Here is a 24963-nt window from a genome sequence, read left to right as displayed (position 1 = left end):
TGTGTGTGTGTGTGTGTGTGAGAGTGTGTGTGTGTGTTTCATCTTTTCAATATTATCTTCACAAGAAAGAAAATCATGAAAATCATAAATGATGACAGCATTTTCTTTTTGGGTAAACTATTCCTTTAAAGTGTTTAGGTCATAAGTTGAAATAAATAAATAAATAAATAAATAATTTGACTAAGAAACAGTGACATAAGCAGTTAAAACAAATTACAGAGTGCCTCATGACGTCTGCATGTGAACGGATGTGTTAGTGTCTCTGTAAAGTCACAAGAATTACATCACCATATCATTGTTACATAAAGTTCTGTGGTTTAAACTAAAATAAAATCACATAAAATTATAACAATACAAGAGCCTAGCTGTTACACATTGAGTGCTGGTTCTCAATGCAGATTTGAATCCGACACTTCCTTCACACCATCCTGACTCTTCACTCCTTCTATAAATAAAATATGCAATAAAGCCAAAAAAATCATAGTGAAAGAAAAACATGGACATCAGCTTGTCCATTTACAGGTGCACAGAATTCAACTGCATCATATTGCAAGAACACCAGAGATGCCTTCACTGATACATCACGTCCAGATAAAAAAAAAAGTGCATCATATATTCCAGAAATGTTCCATTTGGTCAAACAGTTACATTAGAAAGAGGAATGGCTCTGTCTTGCACATATAATTCACACAATAGACCAATAGCAGTGCTTTAAAAACAATAAATTCCTTCCCCTTCTCAGTGTGTCCCTGAGGATATGAGATTCATATATAATAAAAAAAAAAGGTTTCACAAGGCAAATGAGGGTGTTTAGAGAAGGGGCTAGTTTCCTGTGAACGGTGGTGTCAGTGGAAGCGGCGTTTAGTGAAATCTACCCTGTTATTACAGAGCGGGCTGTGCTTCACCAGCTCACGCGAAAATAAACAGCACTTCTCCTTCACCTGACATCAACCCTCTGAGGGTCTCGTCAGATCATATTTTCACATGTAGCTAATTCTGAGAGCTTATAAGTGGGTTTGGATAACAGTTTTTATAAAATATTCTATTGACATGCATCTGACTAATTTTTGCATTTCAATAGTCTTTCGAGGTTTGTCTATTTGGCGAGGACTAGATTCATCCTTTAATGTCATCGAGTTGAACGCCGCCAGCCCCATTCGGGCTGCTATTATTTGCTTTGGTCACAGCAGCTCGTCCCATATTGCCCTTTCGCATTCAATTTCCATTCACCTATATGAGTTTTTTGTCCTGTTTCGCTATTCATCCAAGAAGAGTGCTTTAGGTGCTTCCCACAATGCACTATTCATCATACACCTGGCTAACACAATTAGCAGCCGTACCCACTATGAATCACACAATAAAAAAATACAGGAGCTGAAAACAAGAGGAAAACTCCAAGGGATAGCTGTATTGGAGCATCACAATTTAAGCCCCGGGACGGAAACGTACCCTCTCTGGAATGCAGCGTATTTTGTCATCGCTTCTATAGAAAGACAAACATGCAAACAGACGGGAAGCCATTTGCCCTTTCCGTCGCTGGTGGGAAGTGTGCAGAATTTATGATCGATGCCTGTCGTAGCGTGAATGCTGGAATCATTTCAGTCTGAGAGCGCACGGGAAGTAACACATACTCACAGGCAGGCAAATGCGGTTCAGATGGGCTGAGGGGTTAAAGTCTTAAATGGCAGTCCGGCTCTTTGATCATAACACGGTAAGAAGCAAAACTGCTTCCTAAATTCCCTACAACATGAGCTCTGTTAAAGAGCTGCCGTTCTTAAAAGAGGGAAAAAAACGCAACTTTTAAGTACTTCGAAAAGTTGAAATATCAACCACCCCCGCATGGCCGCTTCACTGAGTGTGGCTAATTTAAGTGGAGTCTCTAAAGTAGACTAGTAGGGTAAAAAAGCAAGGATAGGTCCTGCACTGCAGTTCATAAGGGAGAAATAGGGCCTGCTTGCTATAATAAGCTAAAAGCAAGACCTACTACTCCTCACAAGGGATATATATATATATATATATATATAAAGTATTTAGTTAACTAAAATTGAAACTAAAATCTTTACTTGAAATATACATTATATTATTTAAAATTATATATTATATATTATAACTGAAATACTTTTTTTTAAGTATTAAAACTTTTTATTTCAGCTAGTAAAATAACAAAATTAATACAAATTATATAGTCATACATAAAAAACACTAATAATGTTAAAACTAACTCAAATTAAAAAGAAAATGTAATTATAATGTAACAATATAAAAATGGATAAAATGATAGAAACTGATAAAACCAAACATTAATAAAAACTATAAAAGTATCTCAATTAAGCTAAAATAACACTACAGTACAGACATTTATAATGTTACAAATACTTTTTTAAATACATTTTTGTTTTTTATTTACACTTTATTCATTAAAAAATCCTGTATCATGGTTTTCAAACTGTATCATGGTTTCAAAAATGTCCAAAATATTAACCAGCACAACTATGTTTTAAACATTGATAATAATAAGAAATGCTTCTTGAGCATCAAATAAGCATATTAGCATGATTTTTGAACAATCATGTGACACTGAAGGCTGTTTTGCCATCACATGAATAATTTTTTTTTTATATTAAAATAGAAAATAGTTATTTTAAATAATATTTAAAACTGTTTTTACTGTATGTTGACTTAAAAAATATATATAATTTAAAAAATAAATAAATAAATCAACCCCAAACTTTTGAACGATAGTGTATATTTCTAGAAAGATAGATAGATATTTATATACAATATAAGCTGATGCAAGGCATTAAGCTGAGTACCTCTCACTGGGCCAACCCCACATAATCTACTGCTGGCCTGATGACAATAAGCTCTCTCTCCTCCGAATCACACCCCCTCACTGGCTACTCCTCTCCAGGCCATCCTTTTGTGTCTGCGTTGCCATGGAGACCCCCTGAATGATGCACGGCCGTTAGGATGTCGAGGGTTTTTTTTGTCCGGCTCTAACTGCCACAACCCCTGCCAGTGGAGAGGGGGGCGGGGCAAGAGCATCCTGCGCTTTCTTTTCAAGCTTTACACTATGAGGTCACAGTATTAAGGGATTGGAGAATATGTGTGAGTGTGTGTGTGTGTGTGTGTGTGTGTGTGTGTGTTTCTGCTTATGTTTGCTTTGGCAGGTAGAGATATCCAGCGCACCTCATTATTGATCAGACGCAGTGCAGACATAAAAAATATATTGTAGACCTACTGAAACATGAATTACAATATGGCCATTATGACCGGCAACAGCAAGCTAATTGAGAGATATATCCACCTAAGGGCCATTGTCATTACAACAGGGCCATTAAATAGAAAGGTTCTGGAGGCAATTATTAACAAATATCAACAAAACTGTCAACTGCGTACGACTGCAGAAAGGCAATTTATCATCCCCGATTAAGTCTGAACAGGAGAGAGCCAAAGAATAGAGACCGTCTTAAGCTGAACAAATTAAGAGAAAAGGAATAACTTTTACATATATAATAAATATTTGTACATATAAAATTGTTTAAACAACAACCCAGATAACCACATATCTAATGTATCATTCACATTCAAACAAGCAGTATCGGGCAATTTAAAACGTAGCAAATTTTCGCAAATCCCGAATCCCAATTATGAGCAAAAGTAATAGTGAAGCAAACAAAAAAATGGAAAATAAAAGCTCAAGTTTCGAACAGATTAGCTGTACCATGAGTTCAGCCCTACTATGAACCCTGTATTCCTCACTCAACGTCTGCAGCACCTACACAACGGCAACAGCATTGGCTCCTGTCAGCATGGAAACAAAAGAATCTTCATCAATATGCCCTCCGTGTCTTGATGGCAGAAAATAAGAGCGAGTGAAAGAGAGAGAGACTTAGTGATGCATACATTCATTTCATTTAGAATTTCATTTGCCCCACGTCTTTTACACATTAATGAATCCAAAGTACTTAAGCAGGCAGCCCGGGGAGGCCGGCGCTGATTTGCAAGGAAAAGAGCAGTGCATGCTGGGAAGGAAGGGTTAGTTAGGCCACCCTTTCAGCGGCAATGGCAGAATCCACTATAAAAGAACACCGAAAGGCCAGAGCAGAGACCACAGAAGAATTCAACACTGCTCCTATTAACAATGCATCACTGAGTCAAAATATAGCCTTTTTTAAAAATAGAAACAGGTAGCGAGTGTTAGCAAATGTATATGAGGTCTTACTGGATTTAGGAAGTAGCCACATGCATGAAGTTAAATGAAGTGACATGTATAATTCAGGATGGCTTATGTAAGCAAACAAACTATGTATGTGATAGCTTATGTAAGCATTGTTTTATCTATACTTACATCTATATGAATGATCTACAAAAGGGCCAAAAAACATACTTAAGCAATCGAAGGGGATTATCTGTGCAATTATGAACCTATACTCCATATACAGTATATTGTCTTTGGGAACAGTCATTTCAGATGAACTGTCACTATTAGTCTATTTAATTGAGTCATTTTTTTTTTGCTCAGTATTTTTCAGCAAAGCTACGTGATTACACCAGTAGGTGGTGACAAGTGACCAGCTGGTGTAACTTCATTTAGTCATTATGAGTGAGTCACTGAATCATTCATTCTATCACCCAATTTGTTCAAAACACTGATTCATTCAGAAACTATACAAGTCTTTATGAGTGAGTCATTGAATCATTCGATCAATCATAGCCTTCAAAACACTGATTTATTTAGGAACTATTTAAGTCTCGAGTGAGTCAATGAATCACCCAAACATTTTGTAGCTCAGAGATGCAAAACAGCTCTGCTGTTGCTTTGCTTGGAACTATTTTTGTTTGTCAAAAATAGACTATAACTAGCAATACTGCATTTAAAATATAAATTCATTTCTTTATCGAATTGTTGCATAAAAACAATATCACACCCTTAACACTCCATCAAAAAGACTTCATAATAAAGTTAGCAGTTTTAATTAGTCTGATTCAGTTGAAACAAATCTTCACTTAAGTACTGTTCTTACAGAGGCGTGAAAATAAAAAAAATAAAAAACACGCAAAAACACTGCAAAACGGTCAAAAATGTTTGTCTAGTGCATATTTAAATAAACAAAACAATGGAAAAGCCACACAGTGGAATAAAAACACATTCTGTGTGAAGGGCCCTATTATTCACTGAACCATAAGTTATTACTCTCGTTATTACTCTCGTCTTGTCGAAGACTAAATTAACCAAAAATCAAGGCTTAGTATGAGATTTAAATCAATGTACAGTAGTTTCTGACTGGCTGTTCATGACGATATGTATCTAAAAATATACACTATGGCCAAGAAAAAAAATATATATATACACACACACACACACACACATATATATATATATATATATATATATATATATATTTCATCTTTCATCTCCCGCAATCTTCAATATTTGGTCACATCCTTGAAATGACAGATCTGAGGTTCAATCATATCTTTACAGATCAATAAAAACAATAAATATTTCATAAATTTGGCCATTACGCATTTTGACCAGGGCATTGCAACATAATGACTCAACAAGTGCCATCTGTCTGCTGATAGACATACTAAACAGGAACTAATTAAAGAGTATTTGTGCGTGTGTGAAGTCCTTCCAATCCCCGTGCCACCCTTCTCTAAGCCTAATGAGGGTAATATTGTGTTGAGGGAAGCTTGGATGATGATATAACAGAGGGACGCAATGTTCCTCTGTCATTGATAAGCAGTTTTGGCATGTCAGTGTTTCCAGCGCATGCACAGGACAGTCAGCTGAGCTTAAACAAGACAATATCACCCAGCTCGTTTCTGAATCAAAATAAACACATAAAACTTCCTGCCAACATCTGCAGGTGCTTTGCTTTCCCACAAAAACACACAAATGACCAACACGCAAAACATTATTTAAGTCTTGACTCTTCTCTAAACACACCTGAACCCAATTCTCAGAGCTCTCTGTTGCTCTAAAAGGCAATGTTCTCTGCAGTAACACAATGTTAGTAGTAATACAATGTTCTATGTAGAAAAACAAAGTTGACACCATTTGGCCAAGAATGAACCTTTTATACAAAGAAGTGTGGAAACTTAACTTGCTCCCTTAAAGGTAAACCTGTACCCTGTTTAACAAGCAGAAATGTATGTCTGGTCTCCATAAACAGTCCATTCAAAGATAAGAAACCATTCCAGATCAACATCACTGCACATGGTACATTTAGAATTCTAACCCCCTTTAATAATTAACAAGGATTCAATACATGAGTAATTATTTTTCCAAACAAATTACACCTCAGGCTTAAACTGCTGGAACTTGATACACTGATATAGCAAAGCATAAAGATGTTTAATCATCTTTCATTATTTATTAACCTCAGCTCAAGAAAGATTTGACAGCTCTGAGTTTTATGGTGTGGAATATCATGCTTGATATTTTTAAAGGAAAACTCAGTGTACATTTTTTTTTACAGTATTAAAATTAAATTGAATATAAATTAAATTAGACACAATTAAGACAAAAATAACACTTAAAGGATAATGTGCAAAAACACGTCTATATATAATGTTTAGATAATTATTTTTAAAAACTTAAAACTTTTTTTCTTCTTCTACAAAACAATGTGGTGTATTGTAGATGTCTTTCAGTGTGGTTTCAAGTCATATTTTGGTCAAAAGTATGTTGTTTGAGTTCATATAAATTTTCAAAAAATAATCCTTATGTTTTCATCTCATCTTCATTATCATCAATGAAACTGAATGGCTCTTTGTCACCAAACATTTCTCAATAATTTAACTGACCAGACTGACAATGTACCCCATGCACTGCAACCTATGAAAACTAATGCGAAGAATATATTGATAGAATGTTGTTTGAGAACACACAACTGAACAACAGCTCTGTCAGTGATGAATGGTGAGAAATGTAGAATGTAGAACAGGATAGACCAGTGAATAACAGCATTGATTATAGCAAACCACGCAGAACACAATGTGAAAGAACTGAATGGAACAGTATAAAACAGCACAGACTACAGAGAGAGAGAAAAAGAGCGAGCAGGACACTGCAGCGGGCTTAAAAAAGGCCTCAGCTGGCAGGACAAGCTGTGTCTGGCCTAGCGTAAATTAGCCAAACTATTTTCCCTCGTACGCGTATTAGCAAATTCTTCCAATTGTGAAAACAAATTCATCTGGTTCGTTCAGTGCAGTTCATGGGAAATTGCATGGCTGCCTGAAAGCCAGACATTTGCTGTGACCGGGCTGGAAAAGAGCGGAGAGAAGGAGTGGGGCCACTTATGTTCACAAAACTCATAATGCCCATAAACCAGCCCTGCCTGGCCCTGGCCCTGGCCCAAACCTCACCACAGCAAGGCTGGACACTGACCCTCCAAACTTTACTTGTTTCTGTGGCAACCCGAGCACAGGAAACATGCAATTTTAGCTGATAATATAAGGCAATATACCATCATTAAATCATTAACATAGTAGAGTACTGGAATGCTTAACCAAGTGCACTGATCCACTCAACTACACAGCAATTCACATAAAACCAGGAAGGGACGTGGGGTTCAGGATCTTTAAATACTACATTTGTGTGAGAGACCAGAAAATGGAAAGGTGTATAAGCCTGTGAGTGCAAAATCCACACTTGCAAAGGAATTATGGTTTATTTAGGCTGGGAAGAATACAGGCTAGATGTCACCAAACTGTGCTATACTCAACACGGAGTAATAATAGAGTGGAAGGCTACAGTGTGTTAGATGGCGCTGAAAGTCTCTTAAGTGACAGCAGGTGGAAATGCCTTGGCAAAAAAGGCATAAAAATGGGCAGGGAAGATCACAGCTTGCAAATTTGATGAAACACAAAACGTAGGGTACATCGGGGCTAAAGGAGGATTTGATCTTAGTTTCAGCACTTTTCTAAACATCCATGTTTCACTGTGTGGCTGACTGTATTGTTAATGATTTTCAGTTTTGTTCAAGGTAATTAAATCAAGTTTTTCAATAATTGGAGAATATGTAAAAGTATATTTGGGGTAAAAAACGCCTTTCTGTTGGGGCTTAAGGCAGAATAAATTGTGTGGCAATAAAGTGCTGGCTGACTTTTTCATTTGTTGACATGACATGGAGAGATTCAAATGGTTATATTATGTAAAATATAATTTATTAAGCTGGGTGTCTATCATAGAGATAATCACCATTTTTATAACCAAACCATCATATTTAAAAATATTATATTAATCAGATCATATACATATATAATATACACTCACTGGGCAATTTGTGTTACCAAGCAATTGAACAGGTGTACCTAATAAAGTGGCCGGTGAGTGTAGTGTCTGTGTGTGTGTGTATCTCTATCTATCTATCTATCTATCTATACACACTATACATACATACTACATATATATACTGTATATAACAATGTTTCTCAGGTCTATTAAATATAACTCATCATATAATAATTGCTGTTAATAGTGTTCATCGTCTGTTTGTTGATTGATTTTTCTGTACATTTCTGTCATATGTACATTAACTGACAGTCACCACTGATAAGCTACCACTAAATATTGTAGAAACTTAATTTGCTGTAAAGTTGCTTTGCAATGATTTGTATCGTGAAAAGCGCTGTACAAATAAACTTGAATTGAAAACTTGTATTGAACATATATATTTTTTTCAGTATTTCTTCTTCAATGGGTTGCTATTTCTTTGTAATTAATTTGAAATTTACGGCAATTTCTGAGTGAAAATTGTTTCTACACCAACATTTTCAGTGTATATACTGTATTATACTTAATGTTACTCCTGTAAAGCCATATTAAAATATTATTGGATCTCCATCAACCAGTGTAAGGAGCTTTCACATTTTTTTATCAATTAAAAATGTCTATACTTTTAAATTGAACATATTTCAATGACTGTGTATTTATTGAATGAAGTGAATTAAATGATTTTATCAAAATAAACAGAATATAGTAAAATGTTTTTAAAAGTGCTTGTTTTGAACAAGTATTAAGATATTACACAAATCATATTATTTTAGCTATAGTATTTGCATCAATACTGGAGGCCTTTTACTTTTCAACCAGAGTGTGGGGTAAAAGGCCTCCCTCGCCACATTATACATTTATATGATTTTTAAACAAAACAAACTACTTTTTGATTTCTTTTCCCACAAAATGTGTTGCTTCATCAATGTTTAATAAAAACATCATACACTATGAGAGTAGTGAAAAGCAAACTTTACTTTAGTCTATAGCCTTTGTACCCTACTAGCCACAATGCTAAATTAGCATCAGAAAACAACAAAATGTTAAAACTTTACCAGTTACACTGGTAAAAACAACCACAAAATAGCTCTTAAAATGGACTAAAGGTGTCAATATCTGTCAAAACTGATATGGAAGGGTTTTTGTAGATGGCTAAAATGACTGAGCATTTGGCTAGGTGTTAAGATGCTCAAGTAGCAGGAGTTAATTAGCTACTTGTCTCTTGCTCCGCTGAGAAGAAAGTAAGACGCTATGAAGCGGGTAGCCTACAGGCAAATGAAACGAGTGCTTGGTTATTATGTTTCTGTCACTCAAATTCACAAAAGGTTGAACATCTCATAAAAGTAATTCTTAAGAGGTCCAAAGAAAAAAAAGCATTCTTTCATCAATGTCCATCGGTTGAAAAAAAAGAGAGAAAAACTCTGGAAAACGTAATCTTAATAACAAAGAAAATGTCACGGTTGACATTTGTCTAAGAAGTGTTGTACCTTCTCAGTGTTATTATATTAGCTTCTATCTGAGCAGTACAAACAAACCCTTATTCTCTTGTGTAAAGCATATCAAAGACCCCAGTGATGTCTGTTGCCTGTTTTTGTTGCATTATGGGTAAACAGCTCTAGTTTGGCTGCTACAGGCCAGCCTAACTCATATTCAAGGCTCTGTGTAAGCGAATCCCACTGCTCAGTGGCGTCGGAATAAAAAGATGCCTTACATACGCTTGAGAGAACAGTAACTAGTGGCAACCTCATTCATTAAAGTGCTTCTTAATGCCTGCCACGGAGCCACCGCAAATGTCCTGGAACGGTAGTTCATTTATAAACACAAGATAGGCAGGTTCTGACTGCTCACACTGCAGGTGTATTGTTTCGTGGCAGAAAGGAATCATGTTCCCCGTGATGTTCTTCAGATGAACAGATTGATAATACAGGTTTGTCTTCTTTTTTGTTGGTGCTGTGAGGGGTCCCTGCTAAAGTCACCGCCATGATGCTAGCGTGTTTTTAGCGGTTGCTAGGTGGTTACTAAGTTACTAGATTAATATTTTAATTCAGCAAGGATGCATTAAATGAATCAAAAGAGCCAGTAAAGACATTTATATTGGTAAAGAAAATAAATGCTGTTCTTTTGAACTTTTATTTTATTAAAGAACTCTGAAAAAAACGTATCACAATTTCCCCCAAAAAATCTATGTATCTATGTATTTATTTCAAATAAAAGCAGCCCTGTGGTGAGCATAAGAGACTTCTTTCAAAAACATAAAAAATTTATAAATTACAAAATTGAACAGCTGTGTACAAGAATGCTAGATTACTAATGTAAAATATTAATTATACATACTGTATTATGTATTAGTATATATTATACATACTGTCGCTAGTGTTGTAATGCCTACCATTTGAAATAAACCTAAGAATTAATTAACAAGACCTAGTACTTAAGAGAAATGTGATGCTATCCTTACTTTAAGATGTTATTTCTTAATTTTACATTTTTAATTCCTAAACACACACACACACAAGAACAGTCTCTTTGGGAATAGAAAATATTCTTAACATTTTAATATGTTATAAAATAAAATCAAGTAAAGGACACCAAATGCTATGTCTCAAGGGTAAATCATTCGCATTATGGCTAGAGAAGAGGTCACATTGCATTTTGCACAATGCAGCACTTTAAGAACAGAGAGTAAAAGGTATACTAGCTGATTCCTGCATTATAGCACATTCAAGCTGTGCTGTTATGATCGATGTGCCCAAATAAATAGATTCTTGGATGAGATCCCTCAGGTTACGAGCTCGGGCCATTAGCGTGTTGGACGTTCTAAAGAACGCCAGGTCATGAGCTCCGGATCCTTTGCATCTTTGGGCTAAATTTCTGCCTATCAAAGAAAAATGTGCAAAGCATGCTCTCTTCCCCTCAAACCCTCCTATATTAAGGCTCTGACGTCTGGAGAGTATTGACTGACACTCTGAGTGGCCATGCTGTCTCTTCCTTGGTGACCTCTACCCGCTATTATTCATACTGCCGAACCCAGCAGGGTCTTCAAAGTGCTGAGAACTGACAACAGCTAGGGGTTGGGCGGGATGTTGTGGATGGAGGTAAAGAACGAGAATGAGAGAGAGAGACGGGCTGCACATATGACAGCATATGCCACGCATCTGCTCTCCTCGTTACAACCGCAGCCATGTAACTCTCAGCTGACGGCGGCGATTTTACATAAACCTTATACTTAAATGGGAACATTCCATTCATAATATACATTCTTATTTAATTTAAGATAAAATGGGTACAAGGCCCAACTGGGACAGGACGGTAATCTGCTTTATCTGGTCCTCGGTAAACTAGCCAGGTTTACCTGTTACATCATTAGCTAGCCCGCACCGCGACTAGGGTGAGGGAAGTTAAGCTGACGTAACCTGAATAAACAGAGTATTAGGAACGGCCTCAGACCAATGGAATGATGTTTGTGAGCAAATTTATACTTAAACTTACTTAAGATGCTATTTTGGCAAAGTTAATGAGTGTGAAAAGTACAAAGAAACACCAACACAAAACACCATACAAACAAATGCCGTTTTTTTTTTGTTTCAACATCAATTTGAAACCAGAATGGACCCTATTTACTGTCTAAAAGAGAAAAAGAGAAAAACAGCTACAGTATTTTCATTGTTAGCAAACTCGCATTCCATTAAGTGACGCCATCTTTTCACAATCCAATAATTCATATGAGTCATAGGCAAAACAAAACAGTGTTAAAAAAAGCAGCACAAAGCCTCATGGGTTCTTTTGAACAATTCGTTTCAAGGAACAGGTTCCTTCAGGGCTAGTGTTGTAACTCTCTCTCTCTCTCTCTCTCTCTCTCTCTCTCTGAGACTTTAGTCTTTGCAACTTCAGGGATCTTATCTATGCACAATCAGCTTGTAACACTCCAAAGAGAAAGGAAAACTTGAAATCGCATCATATGACCCCTTTAACCAAAACTAAAACTATTAAAAGTTGTTTTTGCTAACTGCAATTTTAATATCAGATTAAAAACTAGATCCCGTTTCACTGAGATGTACATCACTTTACACTTTTAGGTAAAATACATTGCAAACAGCAATTCACATTGACTTTAGTAAGACACAGAACAGACTCAAAGATCACACTTAAGCTGCGTAAAACTGCTGTTTACTACTTTAATAAGGCTGTAAATGTCTAATCCAGTACATGCAATGCATGAGTCACATAGTTTGACTGCTTTTTCCATGGCTGGCATGTTATGCAGCTAATTGCCTTTATAATGTTTACCTTAATTAGGACTGCTTTGTTTACTTGTCAATTCATCCCCATGAAAACTCTACACAATCACATGAAAACTCGCTATATCTACGTAATACGAGCTCTTAAATCCAATACACTACAACGGATCAAATAGCAGCAGAAGCGACAGACTGTGGGTTTGTGTTGAGCAGCGACAATAAAGATATGAAGAACAGCTGATAGGGGCTGCGTTGCCAGTGCTGACATCCGTTTGTGGAAGCTTTCACGGGGCGTTTGCAGTAGGAGAATGACACCAAAGCCATCAGCAAGCTGCTGAGACTTTGGAAATTTCCTGCTGAGAGTCCTCCCTGCCTTCCACAATCACTTTTACAGCTGATGGCATCTGAAGAGGAGTGTTTTAGGAAGCAAAGTCAGGAGGAGGGGAGGGCTGACGGGGGCTTTAGTTAAAAATATGAAAACATTTTGTGCATCCTGTCCTATCGAAGGTCGCGGGTAATTGTCCCTCAGATTTAAAAGCACTGCCAAAACAAATAACTGCAGGGAACAGAATGGAAGATGCATGAGCGAGCATGTCTTTATATAACAGTTCTGCTGAAAGCCCTGCCTTTGACAAACATTTGGTAACCTAGGTGCAAGGGTTAGCCTTAATTCTCAAGTTTTTCATGAGGTTTAATGGTAGAACAAGCTGGTTTTAATCTCTTCTGATTCAGCCGTTCTCATCAGCAGTCCAGATGTAATAAATCCAGACAGATTGAGAAACGCAGGAGTGATTATTGTTTTTTCTCTCTCTAGAAAGGTTTGTGGCCTTGTTATGCATTAAAGGTGAAGTGTGTAATTTCTGCATCACCAAATGCAATGACCTTTTAAAAAGGTCCCGAACACTCACTCCATCTTCCATTGGTTGGCCAAACAGGTCACTGCCCCCAGATTATGCCATTGCTTGCCCATGCGTCACCAGTCAAAAAAAAGTGTTAAAAAAAGAAGCATTTCATTTCCACAAATAATTTATTTTGAAAAGTTAAATGAACAGCTTTAAAATAAAATCAAATAAAATGTACAAGAATTTTAAAAACCTTGCCTTGGTAACTAACTTAATATAAGATTAAGCTTAAGTACTTAAATGACTAAAAATAATATATTACAAAATGGTTTTAATATATTTAAGCTAAATAGAAATATAAACAAAAAACTAATAAAAATTACAAAATTGCTGAAGCTTAAACTAAAATTAAAATGCAAACTAAATATATAAATATAAAATGTATTTGTTTAAATATTAAGAAATATTATAATAATATATAAATAATACTAAAATAACATAGTTATTAAACATATTTTTTAGTTTTTAATGATTAGTTCTCAGATCAGTAAATCGGTTACTGGTTAAATAAGTCTAGACCAGTCCAAACCATTTTTAGAAAATGGTTTAACCGATTCAAAACAAAGATCTGACTCAAAAGGTTCTTTGTTCAGTGAGTCACTGATTCACTCCAATACAAAGATCCAGCTGTAAAGAACGATTTGTTCATGAATCAGACATTGCTAAGCCAGTATTTACACATGTAATAAAACTTAACATGGCCTATTTATAGTATATACTTATCAGTCTAAGATAGGAGAATAGGAGAGAGTATTTAAATGCACACAAATGCACACACACTTCACCATTATCCCAGCAGGGAGTATTTTTGACAGTATACGCACAGAAATGATGTGTGAAAGGAGATCAACGTTGTATTGTCGTCACACTGCAGATTCACCAGCAGCAGGCATTTAGAAAAGTGTCTGCTGATGATCCTTTCAGAAAACCACAATCTTTCTCTCCCTTTCCCATTATAAGATTTCCCCCTATGAGAGACAGAAGCCCCTCATTTTCAACAGAAGCCTGTATTAAACAGTCAGAGCGTTCCAAGAACAGTGTGATCCTCTCCCAGGGCTATAGAACTCTGTGGGAGGCCTCTACAGGTGGGGCGCTGCTGGCTACATTTCTGTGTGTGTCCTGTTACTGAAAAATGAGGTGAGAGCCAGTCGGTAACAGTAGGCTGATGTCTGATTGAGGTATCTTGTTGCTTTCAGTACAGAAATGCAACACATCGATGCAATGATAATTATAGATCACCTACAACGGATCTGCAATCATACTGCATGCATGAACTAAACGCATCACTAAAACAAGATTTGTATGTTTTACGGTGCTTTCCCATACAAAATTCACCACTATGATACTAAGGTGTTATAGGTGGTTGCCAGGGTGTTGCTATGCAGTTGCTAGTGTTTTGGGTGGTTGCTAGGGTGTTATATTGCTTTGGCATTGCTATGAGGTTGCACAATGTATAGTTGCACTAGACATCTCTAGATGTGGCTTGGTTGTTTTTTCTGCCTGTTATGTAAAAATTACTTTTTAATGAGTTTTTAATTAGTCTTTTTTAACTTGCTATTCCAGTAAAAAATATATAATTTCCCTTAAAATAAGACAAATGTACTTCATAAGCAACACTGCAGAAGATATTAAGACTGCATTTTAAATACAACTGTATTTTGTCTTATTGCACTGGCAGATTTGTACTTTAAACAGTGCAAAAAGATGTCAGTGCAAAAATGAAACACATACCCTAAATCACGTCTTAGAATATTATGTAGTGCTTCTCAAGCATATTTATCTTATTTTAAATATTTGTTATTTATTTTTTATTTAACTGACAAATAGGGCATAAATACAAGATTTTTTTGCAGTATGTAATCGTTTAAAAATCATATCATATCAATAGTATCAAATAAAATGAGTTATGCACCAAATTATAGGCTTAAGGATTTGAACAAATCCCTAACATTAAATATGCACAATAGTAATAGTGCTTATATCTTATTATATTATTTGTTTTTCTCTCTCTCTTGCTCTCTCTCGCTCCAGATGTACAAAGCTGATGGCTGATGTGACTCTATTCATTGTCAGCTTTCCCTCCTCTTCGTTCCAGCTGGGAGAAAATTAGGGGAACTTCTTTGTGGACTCCCACAAGAAAAAGGTACAGCTCCTGTACCACTCTTTGCACTTAACTCATCTCCTTTCTTAAGTCAGGGACAAAAAAACTGACACAGGCTCAATTAATGCACAGGGGCCATTGAAATATACTTGAGCTTTCCCTAAACAGATGTATTTCTTTCACCGTTGTTGAGAGTATGCAAACACGTTTATGCAGATTATTTATACATCCTGCTGCAAATCTTCTCCACCAAACTGGGACAGAACATTAATTAAATACTCATTTACAGTGACCTTGAGCCAAAAGCATGCAGTTTTCGGTCTATTTTGATCTTTCCCTAATCCCTACACAAACCGATTACATCAGCACAACTTGAATAAAAGAACCTAGCAGCCGACACACTTGTTGATAGTTTCCACTCACTTCAGCAATTTCCTGAATATGACCAAGTGGCAGGTTGCAACTCAGGCTTTGCGAGCCTCAAAGCATTTGCAAAACTCAAACGATAGCCTATCTGCCCTCATTTAGTAACGATGCCTGTGGCATCCTAAACGTAACACATCTGGCAGCACTTGGACTGACTCATTCCCCTGTGTTTGATTTCTCTCGGGGTGGCTGTGTGGTCATACACCTAACCCTCTGCCTACCCAACAGAGCAAGCTTCTGTGTGAACCAGGTCTAAGTCTACACAAAATGGCCCAATATGGCTCATGAAACCCAAACACAGCTATAGGTAAATGAAAGAGTTAACTGAAAAAAAAGCAGCTTTCAAGTGAGGCATCTGTTTCAAATGTTGGCGCTCTGGTGTGGATTACAGGGAAGTATTGCCGGGGAACTGACTGTGACCCCATATCTTCATCCCTAGGGAAATGGTAAGTAGCGATGAGTGCGCTGGACTCGGGTTGGGAGGAGGGAAGTGAACCGAAATGAAACTTACCCCCTGTTTACAGTCAACTTGATGCTGCATTTCTGTAAGCTGTTTTTTAAATGCACAATATATTGCTTTTTGTATTAGGAACTCTAAAAGAAGGAAAGTATGGAAGCAGGAAAAAATAAAAACAGCTGCAAATATCTCCCAGGTGCTGTCGCCATGAAGAAATACCATGTTGTAAAATACAGTAAACAGACTATTTTAATCTTCAAAGCAGAACTCAACATGTGTTTTATCACATTAAATAAGATAAGGAAGCAAGTTCTCAGCAAGCCATTGAATTTTATGACTCCCTCTAAACGCACGTGTTGAGGAAGTCCTGGGGATTTTTAACATACAAAACACCAAGAAAAAAACCTGAATATGCGCACTTCCCTACTACACAGTATGCAAACAGCAGCACGTCAAAGGCGTAGGATGTCTGAATACTCTGTACGATAATTTGAATGAAGACACAAATACTCACTAAGAATAAGATTTTTTTTTTTTTGGTATCCCATAAGGCCATGGGAGCCATAAGATTTTAAAAGGTAAATATAAAAATGGTGGAAAACTGCAAGACAGGATACTCTGACTAATACAGATACCAAAAAATAAAATGTGTTCTGTGGGTTAAATTTTACTTATTTAACAACACCCAGGTAAATTATGTTCCACAGTTGTTATTAGTACATCCTAAACTGCAAAAAATCCTATTCTTAATGAGTATGTCTTGTTTCTCATAAATATCAAAAAAATCTTGAAATAATATACATTTACACTGCTGTTCAAAAGTTTGGGATCAGTAAGATTTTAGAAAGAATATCTCTTTGGATTTGAGACTTTAGTCTTTGCAACTTTACAGATCTTCTTTATGCACCAAGAGCTTGTAACACTCCAAAGAGAAAGGAAAATTTGAAATAGCATCATATGACCCCTTTAAAGAAGTCTCTCAAGTTCATCAAGGCTGCATTTATTTGACCAAAAACACAGAAAAAACTGTAATATTGTAAAATATTATCACCATTTAAAATAATGGTTTTCTATTTTAATATCCTTTAAAATATAATTAAATTTTCTGTGATGCAAAGATGATTTTTCATCATCATTACTCCAGTCTTCAATGTCACATGATCCTTCAGAAATCATTATAATATATGCAAATTTATTATCGATGTTGGAAACAGTTGCTTAATATTTTTTTGGAACCTGTGATCCTTTTTTTCAGGATTAATTGATGAATAAAGTTAAAAAGAACAGCATTTATTTAAAATAGAAATCTTTTGTAACAATATAAGTCTTTATTATTGCTTCTTATCAATTTAGCACATCCTTTATGAATAAAAGCATTAATTTCTTTCAAAAAAAAAAAGAAAGAAAAAAAAATTACTGACCTCAAACTTTTGAACGGTAGTGTATATTTCTTACAAAAGATTTCTATTTTGAATAAACGCTGTTCTTTTTAACTTTTTATTCATCAAAGAATCCTGAAAAAGCATCACAGGTTCCAAAAAAAAAAATGTTAAGCAGCACAATCATCATTACTCCAGTCTTCAATGTCACATGATCCTTCAGAAATCATTATAATATATGCAAATTTATTATCGATGTTGGAAACAGTTGCTTAATATTTTTTTGGAACCTGTGATCCTTTTTTTCAGGATTAAAATGTTCGCCGGTTCCCGCCTCCTTCTTCCCGTGATTACGAACTTTGTTACTTTGTTACAACAATATTATGTTTTTTTTCTGTATTTCTGATCAAACAAATGCAGCCATGATGAACAACATACACTCATATCCAAGATACAAAACAAGTCTTAATACCTTATGTAGTGCTGCTTCTCAAGTAAATTGTTCGTGTTTTACTGGAAAACAAGTCAAACGGACTAATTAAAAACCCAAGAAGTAATTTTTTGCCATGTATGTCAAAGTATATCCAGGTTAAAAACAATTTCAAGATGACGGAAGTAATCAACAAATGTATTTATGCTACACTACACACCTGCATGAAGAGAAGTTAGTGATCCAAGACAGTACATACTACGGAAGTACAGGAATCTTAAAGTAGCCAGAGTAACCTTTTATAAACTAACAGTGAACATCTGAAGAGGAGCAATTCCAACAAAGGGCATGACAACATTAGCGCCTTACCTATAGTATCTGGACTGCAGGTAGGTAGAACACACCGCTTTGGAGACGTGACTAGCGGAGCCGAAGTCGATGACCTTGACCCTGTAGGGTTGGCGAGCTGGGTCTACAAGCATGATATTCTCAGGTTTCAAGTCGGCGTGGATCAGTCCGAGGCTCTTGAGCTTCATGAGGGCAGTGGCCACCTGCTGCAGGATGGGTCGGATGTACTTGAGCGGCAACGGGCTGAACTTGTTCTGCTTGAGGAAGTCGTACAGGTTCTGCTCCAACATCTCGAAGACCAGGCACGTGTGGTTCTTGTGCTGGAAGCACTCGTATGCTCGAACAAAGTTGTAGTCGTCCGCGCTCTCCGTGCTCAGCCGCGCCAGTATGCTCACTTCGATCTGGCCCTGCCTTGCGTAAGAAGGATGGTTCTTGAGGATCTTGATGGCCACGATCTCGCTGGTGCCACGTTTCCAGCACTTCACCACCTGCCCGAACGTCCCTCGACCCAAGAACTCCAGCACCTCGTAGGTGTTGGTCATGGAGCAAAGCACCTCGTGCTGCAAGAGCTGGTAGTCGCCCTCGCTGTTGGCTCCACTGTTCTTGGACGTCGCCGTCGTGGAGGCGGTCGCCGTTGCGACGGTGGCCCCGCTCTGCGTGTTGTTCTGGATCATGGGTGCAGGTAGTTGCTGCCCCTCGACCACGTGCACGCTGCTTCCGCTCCCGTTGTTGTTGTCCAGCTCCTCACTTTTGCGCTTAAGCCCGCATCGCTGGTACGTGTCCAGCAGACTGACGGTGCTGCGGCGCGTCAGGTTGTACCCTCCGCTGCCGCTTCCACTACTGCCGGTGCTGCCCAACAGTTGACCAGCTGTCCCAGACGTGCTGCTAGCCGAGGCTACTACGATGTGCCCCGAGCCGGCAGGGAAGAGGAGGGCCTGTTCGTAGGACAGAGAAGAGTTGGAGACCTGGAGACTGGCGGCGCTGATGCCCACTGGGGCGACTGAGACACTCTGCTTGCTGTTCTGACTGTAGAGCTTGCTGTGCGTGCCGTACCCTGTCATATCCCAGTTGCAACTCTGCTCCACCTTCAGTTTCTTCACGCTAAAGAAGGCACTTGACTGGAGAGTCTGAGGGGAGAAGACTTGCACTTGCGAGGCCATACCTGAGGAAGAGCAAGAGAGAGAGGGAACATGAAACTTGGAATGAAAATCCTACAGGTCACGGCAGGCCAGTTTAATAGAGTCAGAGTCCAGATGCTAACTTATAAAATAGCCGCTGTACAAATAACTTGCACAGTTTCTCTTTGATTGCTCAGCAGTGTTCAGACTTGAAACTAAGGTTGACGGAGTCAGCTTAAGGGCAACACCTGGACTGATTACCCTATATATTTATGAATATTTCTACATAAACTGAATCCACGTGGTGAGGAAAAAAAATTGATATGTGTATTTTCCCAATAAAGTTCATGGCTTGACTGCTCCTGTTGCAAATCTAGCAAAATCTCTTTCTTTTTGGTCTAAACCTTGACAAATTTCCATTTCCTCTAGAAACAAAACAACTACTATCCACTGTATATACAGTGCAAATCTGAAGTGTACTGGCCCATAACGCAATATTAATGTATAAACTCAAAATATTGATTCTTTACTTTCTGTAAAAACAATGGGCCATGTAAGGACCACCAAAAAGGCAGAGTCCACGTCAAACCCAGGGCCATTTGCGTGAGTCTCAAGGAATGATTGCAATTTCCTAAAAGAAAAAACAAAAGTAGCCCATGCATGCAACACATTGCAACGTTTACTTCAGGGAGATGCACATCACTTTTCCAGAGGCATTAGAAATAGAAAAAAGTGCATGAACCTGAAACATCTGAATTACATCTCAACATCAGATCCTCAAAACAAAACAACATAAGCAGAACTGAGTGGGATTTGGGCTTCTGGGAACTCTCTGTGCTTCAGAATAGACAACACTTCTCCAAGCAAACAACGGTCCAGAAATAGCCCTCACGAACGGCACTGTTTGTAGTGCTAAAATAATGATTACAGTACTGAGAGGATTACATGCAGAGCATGCTGTAATGCACTATTTACAGAATCTTCAAAGTGGCCTGAATTAGCGCGCTAGGAAATAAAAAGGCTCCTTCAGTGTGCCTTTCTCGCCACACATGCATATCAGTTCACACCTAAACTGCTACTTTAATGCACAATTCTTTTTATTGCATTCATGTGGCAGAATGTCTCAATTATGATAATCTGCCTGCAATATGAATATAAGATTCTTTGTGATCTCTGGGACACAAATATACATGCAGTGTCTTATAAAACCTTCTACATGTTCTCACATTCTCTCTCAATCCTGAAGATACATGTCCTATTCTAATAGTATTATATAAAATTTTAATTCTACCGAATGTCATAGTAGTGTATATTATAGTGTAAAACAAAAAGATAATTTTGACAAATCTTCACATAGTTCATTGTAAATATGTCTGTCAATCTCCAAAAGGGACCAAAAAAGCACAATAAAAGTATCATAAAAGTAGATATTTTTTAGCAATAATAAAGGGGCAGATCTTCCGCAAATAACAACTTAAAGAGGCAGTTGTTGTGACAAAAGTTGCATCATTTACCATCTTCCATGCTGTTCCAAACCTGTATGAATTTTTCTGAAGATATTTTCTGAAGTGTTTTCTGTTCATTCAATAAAAGTCAAAGGGGTCTAATGTTGTTTTGGACAAGGGTGAGTAAACGGTGACAAAATTGTCCTTTTTGGGTGAACTATCCCTTTAAATTTCAAACTGTTCCCCTCACAGAGCTACATATGGCTTCAGAACTACTTTTATTATACTTTTATGGTGCTGTTTGAACTTTTTGGACCACAGTGTTTACTATAAAATGTCATTGTAAAAACTATTATGTTCCATGGAAAAAATAACAGCAAATAGGTTTGGAATGACATGAGGGAGAGAAACATTTTTCACTAATCGTCTAACTTGACAGCACAACCAGAGCCTTCTAGAATAATCTCTATCCCTCTCCACCAAGGATATTAAATATACAGTGGATCTCCTATGATGCCTTCCATACAAAATAAATCTCTATTAGAATAATTACTTTTTCCTTTGTTGGTAACATCTTACCAACAGATAATGAATCTCATTTGGTTTGAGGAATTTCTTGACGCAACAAAATTCCCAAGACAGGAAACATACAGAGGAAACTTTACATGAACACTTCATCATTGTTATGACTCTTGATACTTATGGTTTCAAAATTACCTTCCTGCTTCTCCATTTTTTCACTTTTCAAACGATCTTTTCTCCGTCTACCTCTTACATTTGACAACACCACTGAATGATTTCAGTAGTCATCTGGCTTTAGCTTTAAAGTCCAGGGTTTCTTGGGCTTTAAAAGTTGATTAAGCATCTGAAGATGCTGACCATACAATCCATACTGCATATACACTGTATGTCCAAATTACAATCCATAGCCTTCATACCATAAATCCCCTCTAACCTATATGACATATGCATTATTCATCATAGCTTTAACCACAACAGCTTGCACTGCAGATCCAATAATCTTTGCATTTAATATATCAAATATATTGAATATACCAAATGCATAATCTGTTCACCACAGAACCCATATCCAAGATGATATACAGTATATTAACTTTGTAATTTAAATTGAAATTAAATGGAACCTTTCTGGCAATTTGTTGATGGAGCAAGTAATGAGGAACATCCGCTATTGCTATTAAGAGCAAGGGCCCTTTGGTAATCCCATAAAATACTAGGCCAGATGTCACTCCTTGGATTACGCTTTTCTTTGCCAGGTCTTTATGCTAAAAATAATTTGTACATGGTCAGTGGCTCTGTCTGTGTGAGTATGTGTGTTTGTCAGAGGTGGGGACGGAGCCTAAGTAATAAATCCATCCCTGGAATTCTTTGTGTCAGATGTGAGTGGTAATCTAGTCTCGCGGGCAGCTGACACGTTCAGATTACCACTGTGCAACAACTCCCCTATCTAACTCATCACGGCTCCATTTTGTTTGTTTTGGGAGTTTTAATCCAATCCGGTCTTATCGAGTACCTTAAAGACTATGTCTCACCATGTTATACTCTGAACACGTCACATTGCAGAAACTGGACGTGTATGTCCTAACTTGACTTTGAATCAAGGCTGTGTGCTATTCACTTAATTCCTGCTTTTGAATTTTGTTGCAAACAGGATGCAGAATTGCAATTTGAATGTAAAGGAGTCAAATTAAAATGAATGGAAATTCGAAGAAATTCATCTGATTACAAAAGCTAAGTTTGTCAAGATAGACCTTGAATGTTGACTTTACAAAGCCTTGTTTGAAAGTTCTGAAAAATGTTTAAAAGCCAAAAGAATAGAATAGAAAAGTCAATAGATTGAATAGAACAAAAGAATAGAATTATAGATGGAACAATAGAATGGTAGACAACTATTATGATAGACAGAACGATAGATAGAACGAGATAGATAGATAGATAGATCAACTGATGGAATAATAGAATGACAGATAGAATGTTAGATGGAATGATAGAATGGTAGCTATAGCTATTGTAAAGGGTAGAATTACAGACAGACAGATAGATAGACAGATAGATAGATAGATATAAAAAAAAATATTACTTTGCATTTAGTTTATATAATTATATAGCTACAATAACTGAAAAGGAGCCAATTATTCAGTTCTGAATTTTGCACAATCCTGTTATGAACAGAGACAGGTTGTTAACCAAACTCACTCTGCTGTAATTCAATTTAAAGAGAGTTCAAATGGTCAGAATGCTATCTTCAAACAAAAAATGCATTCATTCCCATTCAACCTCAGAACTCTTCAGCTGTTCACTGTGAGAGAGCGGTCCAAGCGTTTACAGCCTAGAGTCTACTACCACCCCGAGAATGATGTTTATGAACTGATATCATAGAAAAACCTCACAGAAACTCAACGGGTGACGTTTACTTGAATTTCTGAACTCTGCAGTGAGAATACAACCAGTCTGCTCCATTGTTTCATATTTACAATGCTGGAATGATTTTCAGAGTGCCAGCCAGCTTTCAGAATACAGAGCGGGTCGGTTTAATGCACTGCCACAGAGCATACCAAAGAGCTATTCATCTGCCCTATACAAGCAACCTGTTGAAATGCTAATGGTCAGTTTATTATAGGATGAACTATGACTCCATTTTGTCCAAGGTTAGATAATCTACTTTTTTAAAGGAATGAGGAGATCAGAGTTTAAATACAGGCGTCGGTCCAAACTTTAAGCTTGTTTACTCTTTTATGGAGAAAGTAGGAAATATGAGGTGGAAAAAAGGATTTATAATACTTATAAACATATATCTGGCTCCTCATAGGCTAAAGGGTTAAAAGCGAACAAAGGACCGTGTCCTACAGAGGTTTGCTTTGTCTCCTCTGTGTGATCCAGGACAGAGGCATTTGGGAAAATGGTCCAGGGAAGAAATCAGTGGTTAATGAATTGACCTCCGCTTGTCTAGACAAAGCATTATCTCCCGTGGCTCCAAGCGATGCCCACTGTAGCGTACCATCAGGGGGGAGGAAGCACAGGAAGCCTATGAGATTTTCCCTTTTCCTTGTGTCTCTTCAAAAAATAAAAAATAAAACATTTTTACTTGTTTCTTCCTTTCAAGTCCTTTACTACCTGCCATTCTGTGAGGTCTAGTCATTTGTTAGCTCTCCTGGTATCTTGTTTCTCCAGGTCTGGACTGATCTTTTCCAGCTATCCAATCCTACATCTATTATTATGCCACTCTATCCCTTCTGCCGTCTCCCGACACTCTCACAATCAAACAGTCTCTCTTCTGACCTCCCCCTGCACATCACTTCTTCTTTTGCTCTCCTTTCCTTAAACATTGTTTGTGTGTGTGTGTGTGTGTTTGCTTTTCTATCATTGCAAATAATTGTACACTCAATCACGGGCAGCTTACCTGCATTAGCAGAAAATAGTACAAAACAATGTACATAAATTAAGAAAAATAATAAAAGACAAAATATAAAGAGTAAATAATGGTTCTCAGGGTGTTCTGAGAGGTTTTAGCATGTTTGTTATGCAGGTTCTAGGGGCTTATGGGCGGTTGTTAGGTGACTACTTACTTGCCCGAGTGAAAGAGTCCAACCCCAAGTTTCTATTCTGAATTTAGATTTTTTTTATTCTTCACCAGTTTTGTCCTTTTCAGGGTTGTTATTACCAAACCTATTAAAAATAATTTTTATTTCATTAGGTGAAAAACTTTTGACAAATTACATTTTGACAAGTGATGGCCTGAATTAAAATAAATTAAAGTGTTAAAATTACTATATATATATATATATATATATATATATATATATATGTGTGT

At 37.0% G+C, this 24963-nt stretch overlaps 1 protein-coding gene across 5 annotated transcripts in view; it reads right to left on the bottom strand.

The window, feature by feature from the left end:
- The window catches only part of LOC107738404 (homeodomain-interacting protein kinase 2-like), a 107258-nt gene that overhangs the window by 56998 nt on the left and 25297 nt on the right, over positions 1–24963 (bottom strand). For all 5 annotated transcript variants that reach the window (XM_016550168.1, XM_016550165.1, XM_016550167.1 and 2 more), the window contains exon 2: positions 18590–19730. In XM_016550168.1, the coding sequence (XP_016405654.1) occupies positions 18590–19730 (1141 nt within the window). The remainder of the gene's footprint in view (positions 1–18589; positions 19731–24963) is intronic.

This window comes from Sinocyclocheilus rhinocerous, unplaced genomic scaffold (genome assembly GCF_001515625.1).
Source record: "Sinocyclocheilus rhinocerous isolate Xijiao unplaced genomic scaffold, SAMN03320098_v1.1 scaffold975, whole genome shotgun sequence".
Lineage (NCBI taxonomy): Eukaryota > Metazoa > Chordata > Actinopteri > Cypriniformes > Cyprinidae > Sinocyclocheilus > Sinocyclocheilus rhinocerous.
The sequence above is the reverse complement of the archived record's forward strand: the minus strand, read 5'-3'. Positions and strand labels throughout refer to the sequence as shown.